This window comes from Mercenaria mercenaria, chromosome 13 (assembly GCF_021730395.1).
Source record: "Mercenaria mercenaria strain notata chromosome 13, MADL_Memer_1, whole genome shotgun sequence".
Classification (NCBI taxonomy): Eukaryota; Metazoa; Mollusca; class Bivalvia; order Venerida; family Veneridae; genus Mercenaria; species Mercenaria mercenaria.
Window position 1 is genome coordinate 80,885,830 of NC_069373.1, and position 19,750 is coordinate 80,905,579.

Consider the following 19,750-nt stretch of genomic DNA (forward strand, 5'->3'; position numbering starts at 1 on the left):
TTAATAAATCAGCATTTGATTGAAGTGCGATATTAGGGGCTAAGCTTCAGCCGGAAAACCTGCTCTGCGGGAACACTTAAGACAGTCACAGCGGAGAGAGTATGGAAAGGTGTATAAATACTGACGAAAGTTTAAGGGGTTACATGAAAATCTTTCCCGTACGATGCTTAAGGTAGTTCGGATCCATTTTTGTTTTCTTCACTGATTTGAAATTTGATTAAACTCCCGATTTTTCCAAATTATAGAATAAACTTGCAACTTTTGGCAAATGTAAATTGATAGTGTCATGTGCTTTTTCTGCTGAACAAAATGTTTTGATCTTAAGTAACTTTTTGTAATATGTGCCTATAGGAAATCATCTTTTCAAAAGTAAATTGTCCCCAATGAAGCTTTTAATGAATCTTCTCAGTCAAAAATATAAGCTACGGTCTTACATGTGATTAAATCAAATGTATAAAACCGTGTTTTTATGTTTGCCTTTATTTTAGTTTATACAGAATTCATTTTAGGTCGATTTTGAAGGAAGTTCTTATAACTTATATTAATCACTCTCGACCCCTCATTCCTGATGGGATCTATCGCCACGAGGGTATGAGAGAAGAGGCCAGTTTCCCTTTAATGCTGAACGCCAAGCAAGGGAGCTACTGGTACCATTTTTCACGTCTTTGGTATGACGCGGCCGGGAATCGAATCCACGACCTCACGCACTCAAAGCGGACGCCCTAACACTTGGCTATAGACCTTGCCTTTATTTTAAGAGATCAAGCTGATTTAAAGACACTATTTAGAACTATTTAATGTTCAAACAATTCTAATATCATGTTTTATCTTTAGAAATATAATCTCTGTGTAAAGTGTGGCATAAGGACACGGTGTTCAGATTGATTGCATCTTAGGAAAAACATTATTTTAAGATAACAAGACAAAGTCGCATAAAAGTCCTGCACACAAAGTTTAAAAGCAAATAGAGGATTGGAATAGTTATTGTATTGTTATTTTGTTTAGAACTATATCCATCCCAAAGTGCATAAAACACGGATAGTTAGTACTTTAACTAAATATTATAACTGTTAGATATTTTAAATCTTATTTAAGCAAATGGAAGTCTCTTTCAAATATCAAATACAATCCAACCTTATACATAAAAACCGGTAGAAAGGCATACAATGTATTATCATTACGTAGACTAAAGCCTGGGTTCTGCATACGGAACCGAAATTCATTTATTGAACGGCAATCCCATGACAACAATATTAATGTTAGCCTAACACGTGCTCAGCCATTGCTATATAATTTGGCAGATCTATTTTAACTGGTCTACAGACGTGCGGTAAATGGTATGAACTGCTGATTGTATGTATAGACGACATTTGTTGTTGAACAACGTAGCTTGACTGCCTAAGACACAGCTTTTAGGAAGCATTACTGCAATAATGGTAATTAAGAGTGTGGATGTTCTCCAACAAAGTCGTCAGTGTGGATGTTCTCATTTTAATAACGGTGTTTGTTTTGAATAAAATATCGTCAGATATCCTTAAAAAGAGCAAAATAAAGCACTGGTTGACTATTATGCTAGTCACTGATATTAAATGAGCTTCAAATCTGTCCTCATTTCACGAAAATGCGGTCAAAACTCACTTTCTTAGACAAAAGTGTGGTACAGCTCATACCTTCTTTGCCAACTGTTCGCGTTTTCGAGCAAAAACCAAGCTATACGTACAATATGGAACACTACCGCAGAATAGTATACTCCAGGCCGGGTACGGTGCTCTTTATCTCGAGTCGAAAGCTGCAGTAATAAAAAAGTTACAAGACTTTTCTGACCTGAATCGACGTAAATTTGTGTGTGGTCAGCTCATTTGCGCTGGGTTTTGATGACGTTGCATTCTTGGTTTCCCCACCGTGATATTGATAGATCTAAACTGTGAAAAGTCGGTGAAAAACAGGAAACATTAAAAAAGTAAAGATTTATTACGTCCGCCTTGTTCAAAAGACACAGATTCATTACGATAAATATGGCACATACAATACGTGTTAAGCTATGAAGTCCAGCATGATTATGCTGTATCACAGGAATTGACAAATTAAGTGTAAACAGGGTTTTAATTTTTGCTACGAACTATTGACAATAATGACAAACATATTTGCTATTCTGTATGAATCACTAACAGCAAAACAAATAAAATATACGTCATCCACAGCTGCTCTGACGTATTTCACAATTTCACCATTCATACAACTTGTATGAATGTATGAATGGAGGTAGTATAATGTTGTGTGACCTGATTATGACCCGAAGATAAAACCGTCACGATTGTTTACGTTTTATGAATGAACGCGGTAGTTATACATATAGGCCAATGGAAACGTCGGCGGCGATAGAAACAACGAAGATATTTGAAAATATGATCAACTTTTTTTAACAAACAACACAAGCAACGCTGAGTCAATATAAAACCTCTGCACGAACCAATTCCCGTGATATTTCAGATTTTGAAATTCTTGACGAATACATTAAGAAATCCCCAACACTTCAATCTCAATCATTACAAAGTTCTTTTTAATTAGTTGTTTGAAAGGTTTTGTTTTGCTTTTTTAGGTAGAACGTCACATCGTTACAAATACAGATCGATTTTTTGTATTGAATTAGATAATTTAAAAATATATATTTCATTCATGACACATACTACCAAATCATCTAACATTAAACAATGCAGAATACATATTCTTTGACAATCATTTTGTAACTAAGCAATGTGTTTTTATAATTAAAAACAAATAAACTGGGATACAATGTTTAACGGTCTTAATCACAGTTGATTTCCTGACTTTTATGTCATAACGATCAATAAACATATACTGGTATATGTGTGTTCGTAAACAGTCAACCATTAAAAAAAATTGTTAAGTTTTACTGTAAACAAATTCATATTACTGTTTTGTGAAAAAATTTCCATGTCCCATCAAAAATATATTTAGGTCTTATTATCTGGGATAAAATATTGTCAATTAAACCTTTAGCCTGTTAGCGGCAAGTGAGTCTGCCTTTGCGACCAGTACAGACCAAAATCAGCCTGCACCTCCGTGCACGCTGATCATGGTCTGCACTGTTCGCTATTCAGTCGGTAAATTTTTAGTGAACACCCCTTTGATTAATAAGTGGTACTGCCCAAATTGAATGATGGACCAGTCCATTTTAGAAACTAAGCAGGGTAAAGGTTACGGGATATATTTTATATGTAGATATTACCTTTCCACTTTGTGTATAAACTTTTCATGTGGGTGTAGTTCTCCATATTTCTTGTGTTTTGAAAATGTACTCGACACAGTCTGAATGCCCTGTCGAATATGTTCAACCCTAGATAAACTGAAAAATAAAAAATATCTAAAAGTCTTGAAAATGGTTGTAAACAGATTTTGTATTCAATGTATTTATTTTCTTCAAAAACTAATTTTATTTAAAAATAAGTAATTTGAGTAGAGCCATTTTATAATACACTTATCAAATGACTGATGACTAACAGGAAATTCAATGTTGTTTTTTTACTCATTTTTTAAAATTTAACCCGGAGAACCCGTGGTGAACTACAGACAGGTTAACAGCAAAAACCTATGGACCGGTCCTTAATAAACAGTCATGTAATTATGAGTATTCCTTCATTATTCTATAATAATACATGAACGGCAGTATATATTAAGGTCTGTACAATTATCTGTTTACTGCGCTACATCTGTGTGATACTTAAGTCAACACGTACTTACTTAAAATAATACTGAAGCATTAAATTTTATTTACGTTTTAACGCGGTGAAGTCCGGCTTTTCCATAATTCGGTCAATCTCCGATGTTCATGTTATTTTTCTTTTTTGTAAATTTTGGTAAACATAAAAACAAGCAAAATCCGGATTTTGAGCACATGATAACTAAATGAGACCATAGTTATATTTAAAATCAGGGAAAACAAGATACCTAAACAAATCTAGGTCGTCATAATGCGTTCTTAAAGGCAACAATTGCATTTCAAATAAACACATAATGAAGAAATTGTTAAGGCACAAACAACAAGTTAATCAGGTGATATTTCATCATCATAGAAAGAATTATCATTCACGGTCAGCAAACGTGGCACTAAAAAAAGTCACCAATAAACAAGACGACAACAATAAAGTATGCGGAACTGTCCTTTAAATTAATCCGATAAAGTATACAATAAGTATTAACTATATCTATATACCCAATTAGAAACGTTCTATTATCAACAGGGAAGTGAGAGAATTATAATTCTTTTTTTCAGTCTTTTAGTTAAGCTCATCTGTGTTTGCTTAGGGATAGGCTACTAAATGTGAAAAAAACTATCTTGAGAACTTCCCCCATTCTCCCAATCATTGTATTTCACTTTACTTAAAATATTAACCATAAGCCGACATTAAAAAAGACAATAATAGTTTAATGTCATTTTAATTTTTTATGCCATAACGTTTATATTAGTAACGTCAAGTTTGGGGGATATACAGTATTAGCATTTCTATGATCAGTAAAGGGAATCAATTAAAGCATCTAATATTTTCTCCTTCTTACTTTACTGAAGTTGGTTATTTAAACTTTGTACTCGTATAAAATGTACTTGCTACTGTGGAACGCGCATTTTGCAGATTTGCTGCTTGTTGTAAACGTGGGTAAACCAGGGTGTTCTTTTTCACGAAAGACCTACGAATTAACCAGGAAGTTAACATAATAGAATACATGTTTAGTAAATCAAGGTTTTACGCGGTTTTCACAAAAAAATCATCAATATATATATATAATAACTGAGTCATAACATTGTTTCTAAGTTATATCTTAGACTTTCACATTGTGGATACTGTTATCTTTTTCATTTTTTATCTTTTATCTTGAGATAGGAAATCGCAAAAAGGCGTATTTTGAACACATAATGGTCCCTGTTATACCTACCAGTGGTCTTCCTCATGGCAACCCATGTGATCTGTTGGACTTGGTGTTGATCCCTCTTGCATTCTCTGTCCTAGCACACTCAAATACAACTTAATTTCCTCACAACGTGTGTTTGTCTAGAAAACAACCAAATGAAATATTTTGGATTGTTTTTATTCAGTGGGGTGGGGGATGTAATAAACTACACCGTTTAAAGGGCCATCATTCTAGTTAGGAACACGGGAGAGTCAAGTTTGTAAAAGCTTCTAGAAGGGCGGTTTTGTCAGAGATATATGCATTTGTTGACTTTACTAATCTATTTTAACTGATCAATACTACTGTATTTGTTTTCTTCTTACCTACCTCAAATTATTACAATATCTAAGACAACTAAAATGTAAAAGTCAATATATTCTATTAATCACTTTTTAAGGCTTTAGTTATTTCTATATTTAACTGTAGGTACATACATCTCATAATAGTTTGTATTTCATTAATGAATGATTTAAATACAGTACCATTTACCTTTGTCGTAATTTCAATTATATAACTATCTCCTGAACAAAACGATTTCACAACCTTCTGCAGTTGTTTAATACTGTCACTGTCTGGTTTCAACACTTCTAGAAGTTTTAGAAAATTGTCTACATTTGTCTGTGATATACAAATACAGTCGGATCTCTTTTTTGTAATGCCAAGTTCTTTATCTAACTCCGGTACTACTTTCTCAATAGGACTTAATGTCTGTTGCACATACAACCTGAAAACGAAATCGTATTCTGACGTTTTAAAAACTGGTTTATATAGAATGTTTCATACTAAAACTATATTTGGGGATTCTAAAGCAATTAATCAGAAAGAACAATTAAAACTTTTTTGCGCAGGATCTTCTTACAACAGATCTACAAAAATACATATCCTTTAATTAAAAGTTTAAGCTTGAATTTAAATAGAAAAAAAACTTCCATAAATCAAACTTTCTTTTATGAGATAGGGGCTTTATATATTTTAAAACCAATTACTGACACTTTAAATGATGCCATACTGAAAGTCTGCTGGAAAAAAGGTCGTCAGAAATTCGGTACATGTGTGCCTGTCATTATATTCTTATGGACGATACAGTAAAGTGTAAGCTCAATGAAAGAGAAATTTGTTTATTCGGGGCAATTTTAATGTTGTATCATCCCTAAGAAGTAAGACAAAAACTAAAGTCAAGGTCAAAGAACTATTTTCTATGGGCGCTACGCTTAACACGTCCGTTTGCACCTGGATCCGGATATTTTGAACTTCTATGTACAGAATTTGCACTTTAGTATTTCTCAAAACAAACAAACAACTTGATAGCCTTAACCATAACAGTACGTCATTTATTGCTTTCCCACAATGTTTACAAACAAAAGTACTGACCGATTTAGTTTTAAACAAACCGAATGACCCGTTACGGAAGTATTTTTTGGTCACTGTATTGAATTGTGTACAAATGATTGATCACGCACTTAACATCCCAATAGTGAATAAAGTGTAAGCAAATATACATGAACTTGTCTCGAGAGGTATCCACTAGGTAAAAGGCAATCACATTACACTTCCTGTATCCCACAGCATAAAGCAATATTTTCTATAATGCGCAAGGCCTCGAGTATGGTCAGCTTAATTCTACCCGTCAGTCGTTCGAACAAATACTCCAAAATCTGACACAATAACCACCAAACAACCATTTTATCATTTTACTACTGTTAGATATATACTAAAGTCTTTTTAAGCCTTCAATCTGTTAACTCCATATATATATACTTATAGTTCGTATATACAATAACTACAACCCTAATGGAAAGAGCCTAAACTGATCTGAATGTATGTCAAGTGTGATGTTGGCTTGTCATAAATCTGCTGGTATCATTCCTCTGTAACTGTCGTTCAAATACAGTGAATACTACTTATTACAAGTGTCACAATGGTATACACGTGTTTCTGTAAGATTGTGATGCTTGCATTTGGACCTTCTTTATCTAAACTGTAACTTGTCAATGGTCAGTTCAAGTACCTACATCTCTGTTCTGTTCAATGTTTCCTACACAGTATATTCACTGTGTCATTATTGTTCTTGTATTTTTATATATATTTTATATATTTTCCGGCAAAGTTAACTTACTCACCTAAGATAAAGTTTTGCATCTAGAAGATAATTCTGCAAGGTTTTGACCTCTTTGGTCTTCCATTCAATAAAACATGCAATAGCGGCGCATTTCTTAGCAACAGAAGAATCGTTGCTAAGCGACGAATTGACAGAAAAGGACGGAAATGGAGCTGAAAAGAAAACAAAACTTTCTTTACATGCATTTGAAAAATGTAAGCAGTTTAACATCTACGGAAGAGTTGAAATCAAACCGTTGTTTCTTTTAAATGCAGGAAAGAAGTGTCTAATTCAATTTTTGTTAAATATATCTACCTTATTATTTTTTTTAAATGTCAGTAATATTTCATATAAATAAAATAACAAACTTACGGAGGTTTGAAACAGATATACGTTGAGAATCATAGTTATCTCTTTCAAACAAGAATAATTGAGCATTTTGGACGGATTTTGGAAATGTTTGTATTTGTTCGTGCATTTCTACAATGTCTTTAAGCTCTGTGTGAGCTAACAGAATTAACTGTCGTTCAGCGGGGATTTCTGTTACAGCCGCGATCTTCTCTTGAATATGACGGTAACTGAAATAATTGAGGGAAAATGCATCAGATATATGAGGTAAACAAACTGAAAGGAAAGCATGAAAGACCCGTAAGATGGTATATCATAATATCATTTCAACACAACATGCACTTTTTTATCTGATCTATGTCTGTTCATAAACCTATTGGATCGAATACTTTGTAATTACTTGCATTTGTTCGAATTGAAAGGTAAACATAACACATATAGATTCTACATTGTAGTATTTTCAAATGAAAAATTCAGGTATCAATAAAGCAGAAGTTTCAGACCAGAGTATAAGAAGTAAAAACATTCAATGATAATGTCAATACATTTTGTAATTCGAACTTAATCAATCCTAGATCTACAGAAAATAATCCAACATGTTTATATTATACACCTATTGAACGCTTTGCTTGTCAACAGTCAAAACTATTGCCCGATGCCATCAGTGTTACATTACATGACATAAGAAATCTATTTTCCCGGTTTCATTTATATGTTTTTGACTTGTTAGACCAGTTTTTGTTTTATTTTTGTTGGATTTAACGTCGCATCGACACATATGGCAACTTTCCAGCTTTAATGGTGGAGCAAGACCCCAGGTGCCCCTTCGTGCATTATTTCATCACCAGCGGGAACCTGGGCAGAAACACCGACCTTCCGTAAGCCAGCTGGATGGCTTCCTCACATGAAGAATTCAACTGTCAGACCAGTTAACATGTGTTTAATATAGACCAGTTACGTAGCACAAACTAAGGATAAGCGATTTATACCAGTCCTAGAAGAAATAAAATGTGTTACCAGTCCGTTTTATGAAGGTAAAGGACTATCTGTGTGGCAGTCTGAGCAAAGAAAACTTTAAGCGTTTTCATTTCTATGACGTCACTCACGGCGTGAAAGTACTGATCGAACGTTGTCGCACGAGTTGGATCAATCTCGAATAAACCAGATAAAATAGGTTCTATCAACCGTCTTAAACCCCTGAAACAATAAAATTTGTATTTTTAAACATTGGAAATTCAGTTTCAAAAAATCAAGAATTCATGCACATGCAATGAAAAAGAGAATGATATATTTTCATAGAAAATAATTCAATCAAGAAAATCATTACTTTAATTATAAGATAAACGTAGCGTAGAATATGTAATTTTCAATGAGTTGGCGTAATCGGACCTTCGTTCATAGTGCCATTGTTCGTTCTTAAACTTATTTTTCTAAACAAGTAAAAGTTGTCTTCAGTGAGATCTTCTTCAATCTTCATAGACCAGTACATAGGCAGTACTTACCTAGATAAGTAGCACGTTTCCGGTAAATGTTTCGATCTATCAACCGGTCCCCCAGGTTCTCTCTGTATACCGGATATATCTCCTGATCTTCTTCCAGACATTATTTGAAACCTTAAAGATTAACTTTCAAAGTAATATTGATATATCAAAATACCTTAAAAACATAACGATATTTAATAAATATCGAAACATTTAAGGAATTCGAATTCACACCTTATCAAAATAAACACATGAAATATCATAAATGTACCTTAACAAAAACGGATAAAATCGTCACTTTTGAAGGTTTCGATGAATTTAGTTTTTTTAGTTCACTTCAAATCAAGACTTTATAAAAAATGTTTAAAAAATCAAGAACAGAAAAGCTAGCCTACGCTCTTTAAAGATCTTGAAACAGAATAGCCATAATGTTTATTTTCTGTTATTCTACTTCACATGTATCTTCTGTCTTATATCTTTCTGTATAAAAGAACTTCAATATAACTTGTTTCTTACATCATATGGGAATCGTTTCTGCCTCCGAACGCTTGGAACGGGAGTTTTCCTGTTGCAACATGATAAATTGTCACAGCGAGGCTCCAAAGGTCAACTGATGATGTAAACTGACTTTGACCTGGTTGACGTAATACTGCTCTTTGAAACATGTCTGGATGCTAAAAAAATCATTAAGTCTTCAGTGATGATGCATATATCAACATACACACTAAGTAGTGTTAAAAGTCACTTACGTGTGATGTATATATAGATCAGCATCTTCAAAAATGTATATATATATAAAAATATAAAAAGACTTATTCATAAAGAGTAACATATCAAATGTCTGGTTAATTTCTCTATTTATTTCAGTCATTTTTAAGTGTAATACATTTTAAAAGTACAACGTTTCACATCAAAGCATACACACAGACAGTCCATACTCGAAATACAAAAAAACCCTCTTGTATGAAAACGATAGAAAATACAGAGACTTGAGTCTAAAGATATATTTATCAGCCTCAAGATAAATACCGGCTTGTAAATCAAAGAATATGTTAATCACTGCAATCAACTTTCATAAAATTTCTTTCATGATTAACATATAGATCTATCATGTATTTATAAAAAATGTGAATGTATTTAGAACCAGTCCGAATCGGCAAATTGTGCGTATGGAAGACGGACGTATAAATGTTCGTCAGGTGGACTCCTGCTAAAGTCAGTTTATCGTGAACAAGTACTTACAATATATTCCTCTGTCCCATATATGGACATAAAAGTTTCTTCATCGCCTAACTCTCTTGCGGCTCCAAAATCTGTCAATATGTAAACCGGACTAAAAAAGGGAAAACATATACAATTATTGATTGAAACTTTTCATTATAATCTCAAATATGTAATTGGAGTAGAGGTTATTTAAAGAAATCATTGACGGACGGACGGACGGACATGACGTGATCACAACAGCTCATCGGTTAGCTGAGCTAAATATGAAATGAAACCATTTTTCGGAATTTAAAATGGGACCCATTTCGACCATACATGTAATATAGATCCAGCAGAAATATTAAATTCATCTCTAATTATCACAGACATGCGCGGACACTGACCCCGCCCCCACCCCACCACCACCACCCCCTCCCCCTCCCCCTCCGGATCCGCGCATGGACGAAAAGAAACCACTCCTGTTTCCCATCAGTCCTTCGAGGAAACCAGACAAGCTAATTTTAAAAATGATGATATAGTCCTATCTTTCGGTTTAAACGGACTATACAGTTGTATACGGATATCATGGCGGACTAAATAATGATACATATGGTAAGAACTGTTAGATTCTAACAATTTAAAACCATTTCAGTGAATTATTTCACATCAGTCATGTGCAAAACAAAGATGGTTCATCGACTGTTTCAAAATCTTTTGTTTTAGTTTTTATTATGGTACGTTTTAGCAACAATGTTTTAGTAAGAGAACAATCAAACTATTATTCCTATTCAAGCTAAATATATTTTTATTTTTACTAAGTTATGACAAAGAAGGGAAAACACAAGTGTGGTATTCTTGGCAGGTTATGAATAGGAATAAACATGATGTTCTTAGTGATTGTAACATGGAATGAATTTTGACTTCATTTATTGTTAGTAACAAAACAATGAACATTCAATTTTAGACTATTTTGTTCTTTTTAAGTGCAGTTTTGTAAATGACACTTGGGTAACATGGTTTCTATTCTTTACTATGAATGAACAAAGAAACGCACTAAAACTGGTATTACTTGAAACAAAGAAAACATGCACTCCGACAACCATGGGAACTAATCTCTTTTAGCAAAGCACTATATCTCAACCTATACTATTTCTTAGCGGTTTCTCTTTCTCTAGGCCGGAAATTACATGAAATATGTACTATAATAGGTTCTTTTTTCACATGGAAATGATTTAATCTGTTATGGTTTCAAAAAATGTATACTTGGGTTCAAGATAGTACAAATAGCTGTCTTATTAGCGATTTTTACTAAAACTAATCATTTATGGGCTTGGGTTTATAAAATATTCCCCACCCACACAAAAGAGAAACAACAACGTTTCTTCCTAAACTCGGTTTTAAAAGAAAAGCAGTGATTTAAAAAGGTTAAAAGGTATACGCTAGCCCAGTTTAAAACGAAAACCTTGTAAACAGTACTTTAATGAAAGGTAAATCTTTGTTTCCTTTATATTTGTGTGGGATTGTTTGAACAAATTATTGACAATTACACTTCTCTTATCCGCCCCCTTTCCCTTTAGAAGAGCTCCTACGCCCCTGTTAAATTATTCATCTAGGCGTATACACAGTGTGAATCACGAGAAAAATGCATACAACATTTGGTTGTTTGTATTTATTACTAGGTAATATAAAATGCAGATATAATCAGTTAGTTGTTAATAGTTATAAATGAACAAATAAATGAATATTTATATGTTTCATGTTACTACAACAAATATCATAATCATACTATTGAATGCAGGTTTTATACACTTTGTGTTATATAGTATCAACTCACTTCTACGGTTTAATACTGAATAAAATTGTATCTACTTGTGTGTTTGTAAAGTTGTTGTTTTGATGAAAGAAATAGTGTTGGTTATAAAAGTTTAAGTCAAAATATACCAGATTTTAAATCGAATTGTTTTATAAGCGGTATACAAGAGGCGACCTATTTTTACGAATGACTGAAATCTAGGTCAGGTTATAAAATAGATCAACTGGTAAACATTTTGAAAAAAAGCAATATTGCAAAATTCTCATTATTACAAATAAAAGTGTGGGTGTAACTGTCCTATTTTTTAAATAGTACACTTTAAAGATTCAGGACGGTGCATTTTTCTTAATGTTCTTCAATATCCCCCTTTCTTGTCATTTCTAAATACTGAACCATTCATGACTAAAGGGTAAAAGTTTGTAAAGGAATATTATCGCCCAGTTTTGAAAGGGTACCAATTTAGATCTGCAGGAATGGCCCAAAGATACCAGTCCCTGATCTAAAGAAAGGTTATTTTAGCCGAATTTGGAGCCTGTAAATTTAAATTCCGTAAAAATTAGACACTCACTGACGTTGGGAACTTGTCCGTTACTGAAGAAGGACAAGTAAGGAAGACTGGAAGAGACAATAGGGAAACATTGTACGCTAGCTTACTTTCAAATATAACTTAAATGACTTGAAAAATGTCATATAAAACACACAATTATTCCCATGTCTCATCATTTTCAGAGATACTGACCTTCCATCTTCATCAACCATCTTCATAATATTTCCAGGTTTGATATCTCTGTGAATTATTCCTCTTTGATTAAGGTATTTCAAACCGCTTGCTGTAAATAAAGATGAAAAATAGAGCATAATATATTTTGTCCATCAGCAATTTCTAACAAATATTTGTATGTGCACTTGAACGACCTTAAAACTGGCCCGCTCCTTGATTTTGTGTTTTACCACAAACATGATCAGTATTGCCAAGGTCAGACAGTTTAGGACCGGCAAATATTTTTAAAAAAAATAAAGGCTTAATAAAATATGTTCTCAAAACAAAAACGTAGCAAACTAAACAACAAACATACTTATGTCCTTAAGAAATATCAGGAACTCTGTCTCCTGGAAACCAAATCCATTTTGTGGTTGCTCTAATAGGTTATATACACTCCCACACTGACAGTATGGCATGACGATCACCCACTGACTCGATTCCGTCTGAAAAATACATGTTTCAATTTGTGAATTTATCATCATTGTGTTACTTAAAATTGTATGTCTATTCTGGCAATTCTTTAACGTTAATTAGATCAAATTTATCTTAACCAATACCCACTTAAAATAAATGTATCTTTGGTAAGAACACAACCGAATAGTACAAACTGCCCGTGAGGACATAAAAATACACATCTTATAGAGAAACATTACAATTTCGCCACTTCAAGACGGCAATCGTTATTTTGACTGAATTTTTGTGTTCTCCCCCAAATTTAGTTTTCAATTTCTATAAGCCTTATCCTTTTCAAGACATTACCTCTCTTTCATATGCCAGTTGTCGCATCACATTTTTATGGTCGACTGTTTTCAGGAGATCGGTCTCGCGAATTCTCGCCTGAGTGATCTGCCGGGATTCCAGCTCCGAGAAAACTTTGATCGCCACTTGTTTTCCATTATTCTGAATAAGGAAAGATATATTGATATTTCAAACATCATAAGTTAGGCTGTGAAAAGTGTATATTCTTTTAAAACACATTTAAATAGATGCAGCAAAAATTAGGTGTTGTCCTCAACTATAATGCTTTCAGCAGTTAGAATTGTAATATCAATGTGCATAAAAATCAAAACAATATATTTACTGAAATTTTTGAAACAGAAAAGTAGTTGCTCAACATTTTTTCTAAGAAAAGTCTGAGAAATTTATTAAAATTGAATGAACACTTCAACATCAGCCGAAGTTACTTACCCGTTCTCTCCCAAGGTATACAGAAGCAGTGGCTCCTTTACCCAGACAATCAGCAATATTGTAAACGTAATTGTCTGTATAACGTAAAGGTCCTGCCTTGTCACCCCTACCAGGGCTGTTAAAGGGCATCTGGAAACAGAGAGTATGTTTTAAGCAAGTAAAGTAAATTTCAAAGATACAAAGACGGCGTCTTTCATTAGATGCTAGTTGATGGCAACAATTTATAAGACAAGGGTCCAAACAAACCCTGCAAACGTGTTCTCAAGTATTTACGAACTATTTAAGTCTGAATCAAGCTGTCTTTCGAAGTCCAACTGGCGCATCGTAAAAGGCTACATATAATATACGCTATCACACGGCTAAAATTTAGTGCAGTACCAAAAGCATATTTAAGGTAACGGACCCGAAATGATAGGCGGCAAATTACGTATTCGTCCGACATTCTCCGATTTTTACGGACGGTCACGTGTTCACGTCTGAAGAAAGCTGAACTGCCTAGAAATAAGAATACGTAATCATCCGGAAATTGCCGAGTGTGATTATGAATCCACTATCTTAAGTCTAACTGTACAAAGCAAACAAACTTCTTACTAGGGAAGTGAATGTAGGGAAATGAATGTAAAGATGTTCAAGTTTTTCAAGTTTGGCCTCATGGTCTACTTAAAGCATGTTTTCAACACATTCAAACCTCGGAAAGAAAGTCTTTCGAGACAATTTTAGATCCTATATAACTTTATGTAACTTGCTCCTGTCAAAGGAATATAGAAAGAAAATGATAAATGTACAAAACCTACAAAATATACTATTTTCCAGTTTAAGTAACCTAAATTGCCCGGAAGATTCGACAGCAGGAGAAGTTAACCATGTTATAACTACGAACGGAAGTAATTTAACATAAAATACAGGAAGATACTATGGTTAACAAATGTAAGGTCTGTGACCAGTATACCATGCCTGAAGCTACTGTACAGGTGTAATGGGATCGTTCAGACATTTTTTTTAATCTTGCAGCTACTCAGCTAATGAGACATTATACAAGTAAAAGTGTTTCTTGTATACTGGCTGTTGTTATGGAGAGGTTATGTGATTGTCGAACTGGTGGATTTTAAGAAAGTGTATAATTGTCATTGCAGAGATGTTTTCGTTGTAGAGAGGTTGCTATTTATTTCGAGATGCCATTAATAAGAGATTTATACTGCTTATCACATATATATGACTTTATATGACTGGCAAGTATATGTGACTGTCACTTTAGACAGGCTGTCGTTTATTTTGAGAAGTCCGTAACAACAGGTTCATACTTGGTGCCGTAAAATTATGACTTTGGAATGCGTATCATTTTCATTGTAGTGAGGTGGTCATTGTAGAGAGGTTGGCGTTGTAGAGAGGTTGTTATTTATTTTGAGATGTCATTAACACGTGGTTCAAACTGCTTATCATAATCATGTGACTTTGAAAACTTTATGTATGATTGCCATTGTAGACATTGTAGACAGGTTTCTGCGCTCTGCACTTCTTTTCAACCTTATCCATCAATACCTGGATCACAGATTATTAAAAAATGTAAAATTAACTACAAAATGGATATACATAAATAGCTCTCAATGTAGATATAAATAAACAATTATTCAGGACAGATATAATTATTCCCCCACCCCACGCCTCCCCGCGCCCCTGCCAACTATAGTTATGTCAAGTTCCTGTAAAAGTTATACTAATAGTTACAAAGCTGTTGTCTGAAATAAACTGGGCGACAGATACATCAACAGTTTTTAAATAAAATATGCTCTTTCAGTACTTTGAATGTCTTCAATTGAGTAATCTTAATAGTACTTTCCATAAAAAGGTACAAAATGAGAGAGACAATAACAATACTGTATACAAGACGCAGACATAGTTCTTCAGTCTATCAGTATCTCTTAACTGTCATGTATCATCTAGACTGTCCCTCTGATTACGTACGGACGGACGAAATGCGTTGCCATACCCTCAAAGAATCTGTACACTCTAATCATAGTTGATCTAATATCTAATTATAGTTGCCTTATGTTAATATTTCTAGAACGCAAAAAGATCTAGAGCAACTGCGTATATGTTAATATTTCTGAACAAGAGGGCCATGATGGCCCTATATCGCTCACCTGTTATCATTGCACTTGAGGACAAGAAGGTCCTCAGAAAAAATATCTAAGTCCAAAGGACAGGAACAACAAAGGAAAGAAATTTAACCAAAAAGAAAAACAAAATTCTTACAAGGTACAGATATGTCAAAATACACCTAAAAATTGGAGGTACCATCCATGTTGTACCACAGAAAAGTGGTCTCAGTTTTTCCCTACGGCCAATAATAAAAAAGTTACTAAAATAGGCTATTTATAGTAACGTAAAAGGGAAGTAATTCAAAAGAAAATTATTGTAAGATAACAAAAGAAGGATCTGCCAAATAAATCTGTTAACATAAATGAAATTTCAGATCAGTATCTTCATTAGTTACGGAGATATACCCATTTTAAATTCAAAAATAAAGGGAGGTAATTTGACATAAAATCAGTCCATAGTTATATACCCTGATTGCCTCGGTCCAACTAATGACAATAATGAAATTTCAAATAAGTCCTGTAAGTACTTACTGATATAAATCCATTTTGACTACAATCAGGGGAGGTAATCAGATATAAAATAACTCTGGAAACTACGAATGGATCTGATTTGTCATGGAATCCAAGATTTATTGTTGTTGAAGATATTTTGGAAGTTTGTATCAAATAAAACCATAAATGAAGTCTCTTTTTGGCTGCAAAAGCCAAAATAGCCAATTTTGGACATTTAAGGGACCATAACTCTGGAATCCATGATGGAATCTGTCCAGTTTAAGAAAGGAACCAAGATCTTGTGGTGATACAAGTTGTGTGCAAGTTTGGTTAAAATCAAATCATAAATGAAGTTGCTATTGTGCAGACAAGGTCAAAATAGCTAATTTTGGCCCCTTCAGGGCCCATAACTCTGGAACCCATTAGGGGATCTGGCCGGTTCAATAAAGGAACTGAGATCTTATGGCAACACAAGTTTTGTGCAAGTTTGATTAAACTGAAATCATAAATGAAGCTGCTATTGTGCAGACAAGGGCAAAATAGCTAATTCTGGTCCTTTCAGGGGCCATAACTCTGGAACCCATAACGGAATCTGGCCAGTTCAAGAAAGGAACCAAGATCTTATGGTGATACAAGTTGTGTGCCAGTTTGGTAAAAATCAAATCATAAATAAAGCTGCTATTTTGCAGACAAGGTCAAAATAGCTGATTCTGGCCCTTTCAGGGGCCATAACTCTGGAACCCATAATGGGATCTGGCCAGTTCAAGAAAGGAACCGAGATCTTATGGTGATACAAGTTGTGTGTAAGTTTGGTTAAAATAATATCATAAATGAAACCACTATCGTGCAGACAAGAAATTGTTGACGGACGCACGGACGGACGCACACACGACGGACGACGGACGAAGGGTGATCACAAAAGCTCACCTTGTCACTATGTGACAGGTGAGCTAAAAACGCAAAAAAATATCAACTGCGTATCGTTGGCATTAGCTTGTACACAGTACAGGGTTCAAAACCACTATCATAAATATATAGAAAAAAATGTCAATAGATCTTATATTTGTCTGAAGAACGGAACGTCACTAATTCTTAAATAAAATTGTCTTCCATTAACTTCAAGCTTGAAATGCAACTTTATCATGGAGGACGATTTAACTGGGGGGCAAACATTTTCGATCGGCGGTTGTTGGGGGTGGGGGGGAGGGAGGGGGGGGGGAGGGTAGGGCAAAGTATCCTCGTGATTATTCGTGCAAGACTCAGCTTTTCATGGATTAATCATAATACTTGTGGCCTAGCCTAAACTTTATGTTTTAGCAATCATTGAGTTATTCTGATGATACATACGATAGCAAGAAACTCTAATCAGTCATATATGATTGTTCTAATTAAGTGTGCCATTTTTTACATTCTCTGTTGAAGCCCTGGACATACATCATAGTATTTGTCTAATTGTGTATAAAGTTGTGGAAATTATCATTTCCCTTGAATGGACATGAAAAAACAAAAAAATACATAACGTTACATGCGTAAACAGGTTAAGTAAGGCTACACTGATTTTGCAGACGCTCAAAAACCGGAGACTGTAGTGATTGCGCTCAATGATATATATTCTTATAAATGTAAACATTCTTGGGTGGCGTGTACATATTCAGTACTCACACTACGGAAAGAGACATTTTTAGTCAGAATACAAGGGAAGGCCAAATGCAAATCAGAAATCAGGTTGAAAAGAATTATATGATGCTAAGTAAAAGTTATATTAGACTGCAATTTATATCTCTTGTCCAAAATATTCGGGGGGCCAAACTATACTTTGGCCCCCCCTCTCCTAGCTTTGGGGGGGGGGGGCCTGGCCCCCGCTGGCCCCCCCCCCCCCCTGCTCCTACGCCTATGTGGATGATATAACAGACACTGACCTACTGTACGCGTGTATCATGACTGAACTTGTTTATTAATATTAGAATAGTAATTAATACGATGTAGTAGATTTAGACAATCAATCTAGTAATTACGTATCCTTTTATTGAAACTCATCCATTACCCCATTTCACATTGATGGCCGCTTGAGCTATACCATGCTTTTCTACACGTATTTACTTTCGGTTTTATTTATATTGTACTCCGATAATTTTATCATTTGTAATAGTATAAGAAACAGTATAAATGTATGTAACGTTCCATACCTATAGTAAGGTAATCCAACTATTACAATGATGTGTTTCATACACATTTATCACACATTACACTAAAATTGTTATTGTGAAGAAACATTGTATATATGCCGAATAATAAATGAAGTAGATCACGTGATATGCTATCTATTTATAACGCTACACAAAGTCATGAGTGTAACGGTCTAATTATTTGTCAGGCCGTACCAAATTGGATCTATGTTTTGCGTTAAGGATACTTTTCATATTTTTAATTCTGTGTATTTCATAATATTGGTTTGTTTTACATGTCTATAATTCGTGAAAACATATCACGGAAAATTTTACGTCTGATGTTTACTTGGTGTGAAGGACATTTAATTTAGACAAACAAATATATCCTCCATCTATTGCATCTTTCAACGGGTTTCAACGGGTTATTGAAATGTTTTTAACGAAATTCATATATTTTCACTGATATGGAACTCAAGAGCTTGGGTTTTGTGTTTGGTGAGGGATGGACCCCGTGTCATTTTTGAGATTTCTGTAACAACGCGTTATAATCCTATAAGTCTGTACGAATACGTTTTGATACTAGAGATTATTTTCACGAAAAAACGTATGTCTTCCATATCTTACCACGCAGAAATAGTAAAATGCCACAAATTAAGGGCCATGACACTACTGAATCGTAGCATTCCAACTATACATTATACAACTAGGCTTGGCAGTGGTAACTCCTGGAAATGTGGTATCTGAGAAGTACAGATAAAAAAAGAGAGACAAATCAAAGGTCATGACACCGCTGAAAATTATCAAACCGGAAAATGCTAGAGCAAACCGGGGCAAATGCCGAGACAAACCTTGTAACAGACAGACAGACAGACAGACAGAGTATTTTACTGACGTAAACTGTACAGTTTTTTTTGTCATAAATATAATATGTACACATACATCAAAATATTGTCATGTGATTTTATACAAATAACAAAAAGCGTAAGCATTTTTGAATGAAATAATTGAATTTACATGTAACATAGATTGTTATGGAGGATGAGTCTTATACATTTAACAACTATACATGGAAGTATCATCTGGATACGTAGAGCTAAAAGTTTACCACTATTTACAATAAAGATGTTCT

At 34.1% G+C, this 19,750-nt stretch overlaps 1 protein-coding gene across 2 annotated transcripts in view; it reads right to left on the reverse strand.

Annotated features, from left to right (window-relative positions):
- LOC123528572 (serine/threonine-protein kinase TBK1-like) overlaps positions 1–19,750 on the reverse strand; it is a 68,379-nt gene that overhangs the window by 7,345 nt on the left and 41,284 nt on the right. Inside the window, exons 1-14 of one of the 2 annotated variants that reach the window (XM_053522463.1) lie at positions 18,640–18,788; positions 13,863–13,991; positions 13,434–13,574; positions 12,988–13,117; positions 12,651–12,741; positions 10,138–10,228; positions 9,412–9,569; positions 8,917–9,027; positions 8,432–8,611; positions 7,439–7,644; positions 7,089–7,239; positions 5,458–5,692; positions 4,954–5,069; positions 3,251–3,367 (exon numbers count right to left, since the gene is read on the reverse strand). In XM_053522463.1, the coding sequence (XP_053378438.1) occupies positions 3,251–3,367; positions 4,954–5,069; positions 5,458–5,692; positions 7,089–7,239; positions 7,439–7,644; positions 8,432–8,611; positions 8,917–9,027; positions 9,412–9,569; positions 10,138–10,228; positions 12,651–12,741; positions 12,988–13,117; positions 13,434–13,574; positions 13,863–13,991 (1,856 nt within the window). In that variant the 5' untranslated portion in view covers positions 18,640–18,788. Of the gene's footprint in view, positions 1–3,250; positions 3,368–4,953; positions 5,070–5,457; positions 5,693–7,088; positions 7,240–7,438; positions 7,645–8,431; positions 8,612–8,916; positions 9,028–9,411; positions 9,570–10,137; positions 10,229–12,650; positions 12,742–12,987; positions 13,118–13,433; positions 13,575–13,862; positions 13,992–18,639; positions 18,789–19,750 lie in introns of those variants that run through there. The other variant, XM_053522462.1, reaches the window with a different exon arrangement.